Here is a 16433-nt window from a genome sequence, read left to right on the forward strand (position 1 = left end):
TTCGGTCCAGCTCCAAGACAGCTATCTAATTTTGACATATTTTATCGAGCACCTCCATGTAAGGGGCCGTGTGAGGGAGAGGGGGATTTAAAGCTCCACAGTATTTATTGTTAATAGCTTGATCCAGATGCTTATATTCTAGTAACAGAGGAAAATATACAACTAACACACACTCAACACAGAAATACATACACTTAAGATCTTAAAAAATTATTAAAAAAGTGATTAAAAATCTGTTCATAACTGGCATTTAGGTGGTCATAGGTAATAAATCCTGAGGTTATGACTTGTATCAGAGAGGAAGATTCCAGGTCTCTATGGAAATACATAAACTACAAGATACAAAACACTGTTCTGCCTAATCAGGTGCCAGGAGATGAGATGGGCAAGCAGAGGTAAAGCTGGCCCCTCTCTGATGTTAGGATTCTTTTCTAGAGCTGAACTACTAAAAGCTTTCATCACAGAAGTGAGATGGTCAGTTTGAATGTCAGGACAATCATCCTGGCAGCATCACTGAAGACAAGGGTTGAGACACAGGTGCCATGCAATTGACTGTAACACAGGAAGGAAACCATGTAGAGATACGTGAACCTGGAAACTCCTTAAGGGTGTAACACAGTGGAAACACACACACACACACACACACACACACACACACACACACACACACACACACACACCAGACCCTTGGAAACCCTGGTACAGATTTCCCTTCAGCTTTAGAGCAGACCATGTGTTTCCATGTTTGCAAAATGAAGAAACCAACATACCGAAAGGCACATCATATGAAAACCACACACAGGTATCCTTAAGCTAAAGAATGTCACTCAGAGGTGTGTTAGCCCATCCTGCCAATGTCATAAAGGAAATGAGACAGCCAGCTCTACACATCATACATCTGGGTCGGGGACATTTGACAGGAGTGCAAACAAAGTCACTACGCTAAATAATTTTATGTTGGGCAGTAAGGAAGGATGGATTTATCTTACTATGTTTTAATAAATAATTTTAAGGATAGTAAATTCAAAAGAAGGCTCTTCCAACACTCGAAGGAGAGCACAGACAAAGAGACTAATGTGCCATTGTTTTGGTTTGGTATATTTAGTCCCAAACTCATATTAAGAATTGATCCTCACAATGATGCTGTCAGAAGGTGAGACTTTAAGAGGTGCAGCCTAAGTCACAAAATGGTTTGGTCATCGGAAACCACTTCTAAAGGGGATGAATATGCTTATTACCTGAGGTAAATCATTATTAATCTCTCAGAACTGAACCATTTACAAGGGTGGGTTATTACAAGATTTGGCTTCCTTGACTCTCTGTTCCCTGTGGACCCAACACTCTTGGACCACAATAACTATGAACTAAGTAAACCTATGTAAAGTAGCTGGTCTCTAGTATTTTGGTAGAGCAATGTAAAACAAAGACAAATTTTTAAAAGGGAGGCAGGGAGGAGAAGGTGAGTGTCACTGTTAAAGCAGCAGGATGGGAAGGGAAGAATGGACTTCACCTCCATGAAGAAGATAAAAACCAAGTTAAATGAAGGGTTGTTAGGAATTTCCAGGATGGGTAGGATGAGCATGAGAACGAAGTCAGAAAGATTCTCAGAATCCTGGCTTAGGTAACTGTAGAGAGTAGTATAGCCAACACAGGAAAGGATGCAATGGTTTCTTTGTGTTTTAATCAGGGGGTGGTGCGAAAAAGATGGAATTAATTATAAAGGCAGTTGAGTGTGAATGACAGTTTGCTGTTGATTCAAAATGAGCTGTGAAGCAAGGTCTGCAATCGAGCAAGCACTGCCAAGCCCGGTGCCTGGGCATAAATCCCAGCATTATTATCAGGTTGCTTAACCACATTTGCCTCACTCTGCTCGTGTATAAATGGGAATAAGACGGCAGGACCTATACTCATGAGTGCTTAATTAATAATCCACGCAGCATGCTCAGAACGGTGCCAGGAGAAGAGAAGCCACACAGTCCTGTCTCAACACAATTGCTGTCATTATCTACACATGGGGATCCACTGTGAGCACCTGCAGTGCAACTAGAAGGAGGATCCTGGGAGATAGGTGTCAATAAATGCGTACTACGTGAACGGGACCGCATTCTTAACAGACAGGCCAGAAACAGAATGAGTGGTATTCTGTGAGTGTTGCTGAACAAGGCTTGATATGAAGATAAGTGACTCCCGTGTGTCTTATTGATCAGACTTAATCCAGAATTGATTTTTTGAACCCTGTAGATGAGCCATGAACCTCTAAGACCTCAGGAAGTAGTTGGAATTACTACCCTATTCTCCACATCTACTAACAGAAGCTTATTTTAAAGGGCTCTTGCTTCACCTCATGATGATTAAATTTAGAAATCTATTCTGAAACTACTAGTACATGTCTCAGACATTCCATATTTTAATGTAATTGATATATATATTCTTTTTATTTTAATTTGTTCTTTTATTTATTTACATTTCAAATGTTGTCCCCTTTCCCAGTCTCCCCTCCACAACCCCCACATCCCATTTCCCCTTCCTTCTGCCTCTAAGAGTGTGCCACCCACCCACCCACCCACTCCCACCTCACTGCTCTAGCATCCCTCTTCTCTGGGGCATTGAGCCTCTACAGGACCAAGGGCCTCCCCTCCCATTGATGCCAGATAAGGACATCCTCTGCTACATATACAGCTATAGCCATGGGTCCTTCCATGTGTACTTTTTGGTTGGTGGTTTAGTCCCTGGTAGTTCTGAGGGGTATGGTTGATTGATACTGTTGCTCTTCTTATGGGGTTTCAATCCCCTTCAGCTCCTTCAGTCTTTCCCCCAACTCTTCCATTGGGGTCCCCAGGGTTCACCTACCATAAGCCTGAGGGTGTTGGGATGAGTTCCCCTGGCTGATAAATGCTTCCCCTATAATGACAGCGGCAGTGATATCTATAAGGGAAAAGGTGGAGTAAATAAAATACAATATTTATTTTTTCCCACAGAAACAAAATTACAGATGACGCTGTGCTCTGTAATTGGCCACTGTAGACTTCTACCACTCCATGGGACTGCGCAAAGCTATGTTGTACAAACAACAGACAACTAACTTGACATAGTAGCTACAGATTTGAAGTCCCCAAATCGTTCTGGACTGTTTGTTTAGTCCCAAGAAAAGTCACTGTATGAACTTAGGAAACACACATCTGCTGTATAGTTTAACCCTATGTGCAAAACAAAAGTCTTCACTTCCTGTGAGGGCTACGAACCTTCTGAATGAGAATAGAGAATACAATTCTACCACTTGCATGACAAATATAAATCTTGTTTATGATTAGGGTGTGGAGAAATCAAGTAGGAATAAACTTCAGGGCTAACTAGTACTTTCTGTGGCTTTCTGTGAGTAGCTCACCATACCATTAAGCAAAAGCAAACGTGTGTGTGTGTGTGTGTGTGTGTGTGTGTGTGTGTGTGTGTGTATCAAGAGCGTACGTTCATTTGGCCTCTCAGAAGAAAAGCAGATACCATCTGGTATTGTCAAGCCCCCTCTGAGACTTACATGGGCACACAAAAGTTAAGTGTGTCTTCATAGAATTTGCCTTCAGGACAGTTACAACCTTCAGCACAATCTTCTTTGCACTGCTCAGGGGAGGAGAGAGAGGTGCAGGAACGGAGGCAGAATGAGGAACAGTGGTGGTACAGCATGCCCTTTTGACACACCACAGCTGTGGACAAACAAGTATCACATTAGAGACAGTCTCACAGGCAAAGAAACATGTTATGTTCATTCGTACACCCAAAGAAAATACAGATCGTTAGACATACACTATCCTACATCAGTGAGCACATCACAGACTTGAAAACAAAGTGAAATAAATGGATGAATAAATATAAGGTAGGTAGGTAAGTAGGTAGGTAGGTGGGTAGGTGACCTCCTTCATCAATTATCAATCAAGAAAATGTCCCAGTGGCACTCATAGGTCAGTCCGAAGAAGGCAATTACTCAGTTGAGATTCTCTTTTTCCCAGATGACCCTAGTTGTACCAGGTTGACAAAAGCTAACCAGTAATAGATAGTCATCATCCTTATCATATTCTTGAAACCTAAGTAAGCAATTATTCCTCTACAGACATTATATATATAATATCATGTTTTATCATGTTTATACATTGTTTTGAAAACAATTTCTCTTTAGATCAAATGGGACTGAAAATGGCAGGCTAGTTAAAATAATCTAAAATATATCTGCGCAATGACAATATCAGCTGACATACCAATGTCCATGGTGGAACTCTCATGAGTTCCTACCCCTAGATGAAGACCTATAGGCAATGAATGGCTGCTGAGGGTCAGTCTTCTCCAGAGACCATCCCCCTATAGGCTATCTAATTCCAAGTCCTCATCCTAGACACATACACATATGAGCAATATTAAAGGGACTCGTCAGTCTGTATTCATACACATATATGTAATGATAACAATTACACGAGAGGTCATAACTTTGAGAGGGGGTCAAAAGACATGGGAGGAGCTAGAGAGGGAAAAGGGAGCAAAATGACATAGAGAATTCATGTTTTTAAAATTTCCCAAAACAATATACTAAGTTAAAAAAAATTAAATGAGAATTTCAAAGAATAAAGATGCTACTTTTAAAAGGTTTCCCTTTATTTAAAATAAACAAAAGTCTAAAACTCCCTGAAACAACTTCTACCATTCTGATTCAAACATAACCAAATGATGTTAGGTGTGTAACGTAACTTGGTGGAACAGGAATAGAGAGTGTTTCCAGATGCCATAAATAAGGAGGGAAATAAAACACGGAATCTGGAGCAGAGGAGAGGAGTGTGAATCCTAGGTGTCTTAGAACTTGGATTTCACTCATGTGGAAATGGAAAATCCTTTATAAAACAGAACATTGGAAAAACCAGGATGGAGAGGTGCCTTACCATTAAAGGGTCACAAAAGAAACACCAAGAAATTAGAAGTCTCAGGTTGGGAGAGACTTGGAGGCTCAGCCATTAATGATTAGCTCTCAAGAAAACATGAAGGAACTGGAAGACCTTTAAGCTGATTTCTCACAGATGAGAAGCCCCAACTGAAGGAAGGATTAGAGCGGTCAGAAGGTATTCTGGATACAGGACCAAAAAGCTCCTGTTTCTGGCTATGTGGTCTCTGGTCCCTGCTCTGATAGCAGCTAAATAATGAATGTAACAAGTTTTCAGTAAACTTAAAAAAAACTACCCCAGGAAGGCCAAGGGTTGTAGCTAGAAAAATAAATATAGGACACTACAGAATCTCTCTACCTTAAATGGAACAGCAGACGCCATAATCAGGAGTATTAGAGTCAAAGAACATGAAACAGACACTGCTTATGACACATTGGACCTTTTTAACCACAGATCAGCTGTGTCTCAAAGCATCCTCTTGTTTCATGATCTTCAATACTTAGATACAGCATTTCCAAGATAAGAATATTTTTTTATTTTTTCAAACTATCCTTAATGCTTCTTTCAAGATACATAATCATACTCTAACTTAGTAACCAATAATCCACAGTTATGAATGTTTTCTCGCTGTATGTGTCTGTCTTCCTCTCCCCCTCTTTCCCTTTCTCCTTCTTCCATCCCTCCCCAACCCTCCCCCCTCTAGTTCCACGAGTTTAAATAAAGGGTCTCTCACTCACTAAGTAAACACATTGTACTCAGTCCTACATTACAAGTTTTTTCTTCTAGCATATCTCTTGGTGTTCAGTTGTTTTCAATAGGTATACACCATAGGAATATTTCAAATAACGTATATACGATCTTAACATCTCTTTTAAAAATTGAAGGCCTCCATTAGGAATACGAAGCTGTCTAAAGAGTTACCTGGTCATCTGTCCGTGATGTCATACTCACCACAGAACGAGATCTGAGCTCTGAAGTCAATGGGCACGCCGCGCTGACCACACAGGTAGGCATAATGGGCAAGAGCATTGCACAGGCAGGAGCTTCCGCACTTGCACGCGTCATGGCGACACAACTGGTAGTACAGCCCTGGACTGACGTAGACGTGACAAGGAGCAAAGAGCTCCTGGTGGATGACATCACAGTGCGCTGCATACCCAACTAACAGACAAAGATGCCGCCGTGAGACTTCCCTATGCCAGGCCAGAGATTACCCTAACAACAGGGTACCAAAACTACTCAAGTATCTCCCTTTTCTAGAAACGTATCGTTTAAATGAGAGCTAGTAAGCTCAGCAGTCGTCTTTGAGACCCCTCTCCCGCCAAAAAAACCTAGTGTACCTGAATAATGTATGCAATGGAAGGATCAATTGGCAGAAGTGGTAACCACAGTGAGTCCATGCCTGAGGATCACCTCAGGAAACCTGCTGTGAGAAACTGGGGCTCATCGTCTCCAGGCCCCTGTGTGCATAACAAAAGTGGTCCCTGATAATGGATGTAATGACAAGTTTGTAGAAAACACCACGATCTCAGGAGGGACAATCACTGCATTCCAGTGGATTCTTGTGGGTAAAAAAACAATGGAGCAGATGCCACCGAGTCATTCAACGCAGTGCACCCTGCCCAATGTCTGGCAAACACGGAAGCTCAGTTGTGTTTGATTAATAAATTCATGTGTGACAAAAATGGAAAAATAAATGAATAGAAATTAGGGATTGGAATCCATTCATCCTGACATCTGTGAGATGTAATTCTCTCTATTTTGATTTAAAGCAGGTTCCTGCAACAGCACCTTCACGGCAGTGCTGAGCAAATCCGACTGCTTGGGACTGGACAAACAGGTGTGACGAGCTCGGGGAGATACTGTCCTTCAGAGAAAGGAGACAAGGTGAGGTATGTGGTTCCGTGATGTAAGTGGACCTTACTGGAACTGATTCCCTCGGAGATAAAAATCACTCAGCCTTAGTATTGTCATTGTTACTGAAAGACCGATGGACATCAGATACTTTTCACTTTCAAGGAACAATGCTGAATGCACGTCAAGCATATTCATTTGTATTCTAACATTTTCATTAACTCTTTAAGAACTTATGCGATGTATTTAGATTGTATTCACTATCCCACTCCTCCTTCAACTCCTCCCAGATCCAAGGTATATTTATTAATAATAAATATCCTGGTAGTTCCCCAAGTACTACTTTATTTGCATTAAGTTAGTGTGCATATGTGAAACAAATAACTATACACTGTTGTTGGACAAATGCCTCACTCCAAGAATCCTGAAGGAGCAAAGTAACACTCTGGTGAGGACATTCTACGGGGCTCTAAGAATTTGTAGGTCAAAATGTATTTCCACGGTTATTAAATAAAGAGTAACTCAGGAAAATTCTTGTGAGAAAATATGCAGAATCCTCTTGAGAGCGGTTGGCTTTTGTCTATTTTTTCTTTTGCTGTCTTTGGGAATTTACCTGTTTTGGGATTTTTATAAAATCACAGTTCACGGCAAAAGCAAAAAAGAAACTTCTGAAGACACAGAAGACACAGAGTGCGGGAGGAGAGGGATGAAAAACACAGGTAAGATGGTGCATAGAGACAGTTCTAAAGTAAGGACTCGGCTGGAAGAGACAGCTTATCCAGGGAACCCTGCCAAAACCTTCACATAGTAACTTAATAAGTAACAAAGTCACCGCACCAGCAAGAAGGAAATCATCAAGGTTAGAAACAAATAAGATATGAGAAACCAAGTAAGATTAGCTGAAGAAGTAAATTTGCTCTTAAAATTCTGGGATGATGGGGAAGCTCATGGTAGGGAAAAATGGAAATGGATCGAAAAAAAGTAGTAAATCATAAAAGCCAAGACTCTAGTCTACTCTTGAGATTAGGGAGAGACAGAGACAGAGACACAGAGACACAGGGAGAGATAAATACAGAAACAGAAAGAGACTGAGAGGCATACAAAAAGAGACAGAGATGGGGGAATGACAATTGTCATTGGGATAAAAAGATCGCTCTTTTTTTAAGTGTTGGGTGCAAGATTATCCGTTCTTCCCAGTACATCCGAACTAAGCCTGAAATAAAAACTATTAAACAGGCAGCATAATGCTCACACACAACCAGTACAAAATGTGGAGACTGAATATGGATTCTCAGCCCATGTTAGTAACATATAGAAGTTAACTCTATGAAAGTAGTAAACTAGGCAAAGTAAAATAAATAAATAAAGTAACAAAATACCTAACTAACATTAGATTTTGTCCAGAGAGACTCCTTTAATTGGGAAGGAAGTAAACTAACCTTTGATTTGGTTTATAGTGACTTTAGTTTAAAATGTATTTGGTGGACATGCAAACACATAGGGGTGTGTGTGTGTGTGTGTGTGTGTGTGTGTGTGTGTGTGTGTGTCCAAATTCTAAGCATGTGAATTGCATTGTTCCTGCAAATTGCACAGCTGAAGAATGACTATGTCAGACTGTTGCCCACTTAACAGAACGAGCCAATCTTTGGGTCGTGGGCCCTGCTTACAGAGCGATAGCACATGCCGTGAATAGGAATAAAAACAAGACGCTATGAAACTGAAGTGGGGCGTCCTGAAACTATAACCGCGGTCTTCGAGCATTTCTTGCATTGGAAAACTCAAAATGCAGCCTGTGTTTGAGAAGAAGAAAAGTCATAAATACCTACGATGTGCAAATTTTTAAAATGTAAGAGGATAGGTTGTTTGCTGTTCTTTTCAAAAGCCCTAACTGCACTTAAAAACCGTGGATTTAGCACAGGATTGAACAAAATGCGCATAAGGAACGACAGGGCTCTTGTCCTAATGAATAAATAATTTAAAATCATAACATAAGATTATAAAATTGGTGGAACATATTGCCCACCTCCCCTGAGTCTACGTGTGGAGAGGAGGACTTACTGTTCTGTTGGATATTCATTGCTACCTATGGGATCCACCAGGGACATGGACAGGCGTCCCTGGAACTCGTGGATTGTTGTACATATGGGGTCTCGACCCCTTCAAGCTCTTTCAGTTCTTTCTCTGATTCCTTCAACGGGGGTCCTATTCTCAGTTCAGTGGTTTGCTGCTGACATTTCGCCTCTGTATTTGCTGTATTCTGGCTGTGTCTCTCAGGTCTCACTTCTGCATCATTCATCCATCTTATCTAATTGGGTGGCAGAAGGATATGAACATGTGGGCAAGAAAATGCTCACTCTGTTTTAGCCTCTCTCTTCCCTCCAAGGGTATTCTTGTTCCCCTTTTAAAGAAGGGTTTTCACATTTTGATCATCCGTCTTGAGTTTCATATATCTTTGAATATTCAAATAATGAGTGCAAATTTTCTTTCTGTGATTGGGTTAGCTTAATGTTCAAACACGTCTTTAAAACTCAAGTTCTCTAGTAGTTTTAGAGAAATAAACGTGTCAGCTTCCCGTACTTGAGATTTTTTTCAAGGGGCTGAATTATGGACAAACATAATATTTTTGGGTCTTCATTTCTGCCCCGTGAAAAGAATACCCTTGTGCCGATTTTTGTAAAGAAAACAAAAGGCCCAGAGAAATGCTAATCAGTTTCATTAAGCTGCTGCCCAAGAAAGCTAAGGATCAGATCTGGCTCCGCTCCAATAATCAAGCATCACTCACACTACCCCAAATTCAATCTGAGTGTAGTTAAGGTGAATGTGGAAACGTAGAGGCGCATAGCTCACATGGTCTATTCAAACTACGGACAAATAGTATGGAGTATAACAGTCTATACTCTTGGCTCATATCAATTTATGTTGGAAGGCCTGAAATACTAAGCGAACATAGATTAAAATTGGGTGAAAGTTGATGTAAAATTCTCCTTCCTTCACATTTATATCATCTGTTCAGTTTCCTCAGCAGACCAGACCAGAAGAGAACCACCACCCTTTTAAACTGAAGCCCTGAGGGCCAGCAGAAAGAATGGAAACAGGCAATCCCGGGAGGTAGGAGGTGGGGGGATACCCTCCAGAATGTACCAGAGGTGTGGGAGGTGAGAGACTCTCAGGACTCAAAGGAAGAACCTCATATGAAATGGCCTACAGTGGGGAGAGGGAACTTGTTGAGCCCACCTCCAGTAGAAAGTCAGGGAACAAGTGAGGGAGGGGGTTGCTATCCCACAGTGAAAAACTCTGACCCAGGATTATTCTCTCTGAGAGAACTGCAGGGACAAAAATGGAGAAGAGACTGAGGGAAAGGAGGTCCAGTGACAGGCCAAAATTGGGATCTAGCTCAGTGTGGGGCCCCAAGGCCTGACACTGTGACTGATGCTATGGCATGCTTACAAACAGGGACCTATCATGTCTGCCCTCCGAAAGGCCCAACTCTTTTAGAGTCCGATGCAGATATTTACATCCAACCACTGGACAGAAGCTGCTGACCCCTGTGGTTGAATTAGGGGAAAGCTGGAAGAAGCTGAGGAGGAGGGCAACCCTGTAGGAGGACCAGCAGTCTCAATTAACCTGGACCCCTGAGATCTCTCAGATACTGGGCCATCAATCAGGCAGCCTACACCAGCTGAGATGAAGCTCCCAACACATATATGACAGAGGACTCCCAGGTCTGGGTTCAGTCAGAGAAGATGCACCTAACCCTCAAGAGACTGGAGGCCTCAGGGAGTGGAGAGGTCTGGTGAGGTGGGAGGTGAATGGAGACATCTTCTTGAAGGTGGGAAAGGGAGGTGGGGGTGGGGGTTTAGAAGGGAGGTGGAGAAGAAAGGTATGGGATGAGGAACAGTCAGAGCATGGACTGGGAAGGGGATAAAGTCTGGACTGTAAAAAAAAAGATTAAATAAATAGAGTTGAAAAATCAAAAATATAAATAAATAAAGTGAGACTACAGCATTTAGGGGTCAAATGTAAAATCCCATCTTACATTTGTTAAATGATTTCACTATCAGACACTGCACCCAACCCTGAAAAGACAATACAGATCTAGGCAGACCCGGGCTCCTAGGGGAATATATTGCCTTTAACCTAAGGTCTGTGCTCATGGCTACAATATGTCTGAACGGAAGGGTGGGCCTGACCTCTCCTCTCTTAGTGCCCTCTAACATGAGTGCTTAATTACCATCTAGCTGAGACTACTTCTTCAGAGACAGAGGAAGAAGATCGGCTCCCCTAACCCCTCCTTCCTTTTTTCTATTTCTCATCGAATTCCCAGGATGCTAAAGAACTATAAGAAGCCAAATATCAAAGTCTCATTTAGTTCAGATAGAAGTACTAAGGCTCAAGAAACTCCCTGACTTGTAATAACTTCCTTCCCCTCTGTGCCCAGCCCTCCTTCTCAAAGCCTCCTCCCAGGGAAAGCAAAATATCTCAGGGTTCCCAGGAGAAGCAACCCAGAGTCCAGCTCTCTTATTTCATTTAGTCGTCTTAAAACAATAAATTTGTTAAAGATAGGAACCAGAATGTAGGCCTGTTTGTTTATTGTATTTCACTTTATAAAAATGGCCTTTCGGCTCACCAAGCTTACTTGACTTGCTCTAACAGGGCATGTAAAATAAATTCTCAATTAATATTTTTTTCCATTAAACTATGTTTGTAGCTTCACATTAACCTTTGTCAAGTAAAGAATTTTAACTACTTTACTTGGAAAGCTAAACAATGTTTGAGAGTTATCTGTGGCTGAAATATTATCCTGTACTCTTATCGGGCCCGAATGTTTATGCACGGAGGAGACTGGTGCCTGGAGACTGGCAGACAGATCTACCATTTGTTAAACACTGACTGCTAATCCATTCTGACAACAAGGCCAGGAAAGAGGACTTTAATGAGCCTAGCATGGTTTCTATTTTGAAAAATATGATAGAGACATTGTTATTCTAACCTGAAGTAAATAAAAAAAAATAGTTAAACGTAAATAAATTACATGAGATAGTGTAAAATAAATGTCACTTCCTAAATTTTTAATTAAAATGTCAGCTCTCATTGTCCATTCAGTGAGCTTCTTGGTGCACTATTAAGTTCTGCTTAGTTCAGCTGACTATCCAGGGTAGACGGAATCCTGTAACTCTAGGGACCAAGGGTGTGCTCCTAACTCTCATAACCCTGGCTGTTTGGTGTGAACAACTGATAAATGATGTTTTCCTCACAAGTGACCTAGATGCAATTCTGGCAGGATGTAAACTAATTTTTTAAAAGCAAATGATGCTTGAGTGGGTTTGGATGTAAAGATTAGAAAGGGAAGACCCACAGAGGGAAAGATTGTCTGAGAAGGGTCTCAAACGTTACTCAGCAACCACTCCTTCCATGACATGGTCCCCAATGCTCAGCCCACAGAGACCCGGAAACATCTTTGGCTATGACCACAAAGGGCAACGTCTATTCTTCTGAAATTACCTCAATATGTTATGTGCATTTTTGGTTGTGGCTTCACATAGCACTGAATATTTCTTCACTAGAATCTTTTCTATTGATACTGTGGGCCGGGTTAGATTTGTGTGTATTTAGAATGTACAGTATAATTCTTTAAAGTTACATGTGTCTACTGTGTAATGGCTGAGCCAAGCCGAGGAACACAAAGGGCACCTCATATTCTTGTCATTCTTGCATGAGAAAGTTTGTTTGTTAGCCTCTTGGCCACTTCCAAGTATCCATCGCATTGGCTCTTGGTATCGTGCTGAATCATCCACTGAGCGACAAGTCCCTTTCATTAACCCTACCCTCAGCCTGGCTCAGCACCACTTCTGACGGCCATCAGAGGGGATATTTTTCAATTTCGTGGTTAGCTCCCTTCCTGACAGTGCAACCCAAGTTCCTGGAGGATGAGCGCACTGTCATTCCACTTAACTGGTTCCCAATGAGCCTCAGGCCAAACCACTAATACTCACAACATGACCCTGAACCAGGAACTTCTGCTCCTCATGAGGAGTGGAAAGCACATTTTCCTATCAAGGGAGACTCGCAGGCTTTATTGCTTTTCTCCCAATGCAACACCATTTTTCATAAAATCTGATGAGCTTAGGTACCAAAGTTTGTCTTATAACCAACAGCAACACCAAATAACACTTCACAGTTCAACTTACTGACATTAATACAAATATATTATATGCTATATATAATATAAATACAAAATGCATTTATACAGATGCAGTACAAACTGAGGTTTTCTAAAAAGGCTTGCAAGTTTCTAAAAGCAGACCACAGAACTCGAAAGGCAGCAGAAGAGAGGCAGGAGGCAGCAGTTAGCCCACATCCTGAGATATTGCATAAATTCAAGCCTCGCTCCAGGATGTGCGCTAACTCCCAGTTTCTTAAACTGCAGTCATGACCCATGTAGAATCGGGCGAACAAAGGGAGAGCATGAGAAGTTTGGCAATATCCAAAGGTCTCTAAATGTGCGGTCACCCAAACCGAATTCCAAGTCGGTCAGGTCACGCGTGAAGCACACACCTGTAATGACTTGAGAAGTAGAAGCAAGATCAGGAGTCCAGGGCCAGCGTCGGCTACACTGCATACTTGAATCCAGCCTGAATTACGTGAGACCTTTTCTTGTCCTTAAAACCCATTTACAAATTGGTAGTTCACGTTTATAATCCCAGCACTGGGAGGTAGAACCTACTGGATTCCTGGTGCTTGATAGCCTACCCTACTAGCCTACCCTAATCAGTGAGTTCCAAGCCAATAGAAGTCCTGACTCAAAAATAAAATAAAATAAAATAAAATAAAATAAAATAAGGCAGATAGCACCTGAGGGGCAACACTTGACTCCTGGCTTGCACAAACACAGACACACACACACACACACACACACACACACACACACACACACACACACACACGCACACTCCACTTCACATCAAATATGTTAAGAACCCAAGGTGTTTCTCTCAGCGATCACCTAAGTGGCACTGCATGACTTCACCAAAACTTTGGATCTGAACACACAACTCACACCTTGCACTTCACACACTGACACACCACACATCAACAAATGCTTCCTGGAACACCTCATCTCGGATTTAGGACTATGATATGTAATGAACTGCAGTGTTTATACTGTATAAAGATTTTTTTTACTCTTAAATAAACATACGGCTTCATTTTTAGGAAATAGATTTTATACAACCATTACACCCATGTAAAGATCAAGTTAATATATCTTTGGACTGTATTGCGTTAGAATTTTTTAGGAATTACTGTTTTACTTGTTGGTAAGTTTTAAATTTAAAAGTCATTAAACTTGGGCTTGAGTTTAGGGCAGAATTTTCAAAACTGTCTGCCATTTTAGACTATGTATTTGTATGAAAGAACATTCTCAGTGTCGACTATGAAATCAAAGAACTGAGTGACCCTAAAGAATGTAGAGGATGCTGTATGCTCTGTAGTGTGGTCTATTCAACTCAGTTCTTTACAGAAAAATGAACGAGCACGTTCATCTTCCTTTTATGCAAAATTTCTTTCATCTTTAATAAATGGTAAAATTATATGTGTAGCAAAGAATTGTTTAAAGTAAGTTTCCTGTGGTTTATTACTATTATATGTTTGATATATATATCAATGTATTTCCCTAGGACTGCATAAGCTTTCGTTGGTAACAGGATCTTGAGTGTAAAAACCTTAAGAAGCCATAAGATAAGTGACTGAATGATTTGTTTGTCCCAGTGAGGTCTTAGTTTCTTCTCTAATTAGTGAAACAAAGATACTAACCCAGTGGGTAACTATACAAGTTAAATATGATGGTACATATGAAGCACTTAGCCAGTGAGGCTGACCTCCGATTAGTTACGTAAACATTTTTAATGAATCTCTCTCCTCTAAACTGACAGCCATTAAACTCAACAAGCTGCAGCTAAATCATACTTACAGGAAGTCATCCCTGATGTTGCCGTTAAAGGTACCGCACAGACCTAAGGTCCTTCTTTTCCAGGCACTGGAAAGCTGAATGTAAATTCTTTCTCCATCAATAGCGAACAAGATCTTTAAACCGAAGGTGGTTCTTAGGAGAATGAATAAGGATGACAGAGTTTGAATTTCGACAACGCCTGTAGGAAAAGGGCATATGAATCAGTGTCATCACAGGCAGGCAGTGATCTGAAATGGCATGGACAACATTGAGCCTCTCCTTCTATGACATCTGGCGGTGGCTAGCTACTTGGCAGGTCTTGCTTATGTGCCAGGGCTCAATCTATCCCTAGTGGCTGATTGCTTTTCTCTTGTTTCTTTCCTTTCATCCCATTCCCCTACTCTTCTAACAGACTGCTGCTGTTGACATGTAATCTCCATTGACAAACATCTTGACATTAGATTATTTGAATTCTAATCATCTTTTCCATAGAGGATGCATTCATGTGTGGGGTGTACATGTACATGTATATGTGTGGTGGGGTGAATGGTGCAGCAGAGGGGTGGTGTGGGGTTTAATGAGGGGTATGTATGGTATGGAGGTTGTGGTATAATATGTGGTGTGTGTGTGCCTATGTGTGGTGGTAGAGGTGGGGAGGAGATGTGGTGCAGTGTGGTTCATGATGTGTGCATCTATGTATCTGTGTATCTGTGTGTATGCATGGTTTATGTATACTGTATGGAGAATATGATATGTGTATATGTCTGTGCATGAGTGATGTGGTGTAGTGTAGTGTGATATGTTACCCCAAAGTGGTCTCAACCCATTAGGAAAACTTTTCCAAATTTTTGTGAAGGCCACAAAAATGGAAAGCATATCTCTTGGTAATCATTATTTTATGAAACACATTTAGAGACAGACTCATGCTCAAAACCAAGTTAGTGACATTGTCATCCAAAGCCCTTTCTTGTCCTTTTGTCAAGTTTATATATATATTTATTTATATTTATGTATATATATATATGTATATATAATATTTATGTATACAATATACATATATTGTTCTCAATTTGGTCCCTAATACCATAAATCTGAAAAATATTCTTTGGGCACTCCATTCTTTTCATTGCCTTCCCATACAGCCACAACTGAATCCAGCAGTAAGTGTAGGTCTCTTATGTTCTGACAGACCATCAATCTAGCTATCTTCTGTCCATCTCCTCTGTCACACTGTCATGGCCTTGGAGAAGCTCCTCCCTCACTCTGTCATGCCTCACTGTGTAGCTGCATGTTGTATGTATGATGTCTGTCATCTCTAATTCCCTTCCACACAAAGTCATATATGTATGTGTATGTATGGGTGTATGAATATGTATGTATACATATCTATGACAAAAAATAAGAAAGAAACGAACCGCAATTCCTTAAGACTCACGGTTTATTTCTATCTATCTGACTAAAGTGTGCATGAGATCACAATTTCACAAAAATGGTCAAACAGTAACAATTTTATATCCGTGACTATATGAGTTTTCCTAGCATGATTTTTGTGTAACGTGGAGATGTGATGTGTAATACAAGTTGTAACATTTCTGAGAGAGTTTTCACTGTGAGAGTAAAAGATGACTCTTAGTATCTCTGCTGCAAAGCAGACAAAGACAAGCCCATCCCAGGGATCTCCCATGTATGAAGCCCTCTACATATTGTCTGTG

At 41.0% G+C, this 16433-nt stretch overlaps 1 protein-coding gene across 1 annotated transcript in view; it reads right to left on the reverse strand.

Annotated features, from left to right (window-relative positions):
- The window catches only part of Otogl (otogelin like), a 137275-nt gene that overhangs the window by 87499 nt on the left and 33343 nt on the right, over positions 1-16433 (reverse strand). The window contains exons 17-21 of the mRNA XM_032918557.1: positions 14743-14920; positions 6711-6856; positions 5871-6080; positions 3533-3698; positions 2851-2925 (exon numbers count right to left, since the gene is read on the reverse strand). Coding sequence (XP_032774448.1) covers positions 2851-2925; positions 3533-3698; positions 5871-6080; positions 6711-6856; positions 14743-14920 — 775 coding nt within the window. The remainder of the gene's footprint in view (positions 1-2850; positions 2926-3532; positions 3699-5870; positions 6081-6710; positions 6857-14742; positions 14921-16433) is intronic.

This window comes from Rattus rattus, chromosome 1 (assembly GCF_011064425.1).
Source record: "Rattus rattus isolate New Zealand chromosome 1, Rrattus_CSIRO_v1, whole genome shotgun sequence".
Taxonomy (NCBI): Eukaryota; Metazoa; Chordata; class Mammalia; order Rodentia; family Muridae; genus Rattus; species Rattus rattus.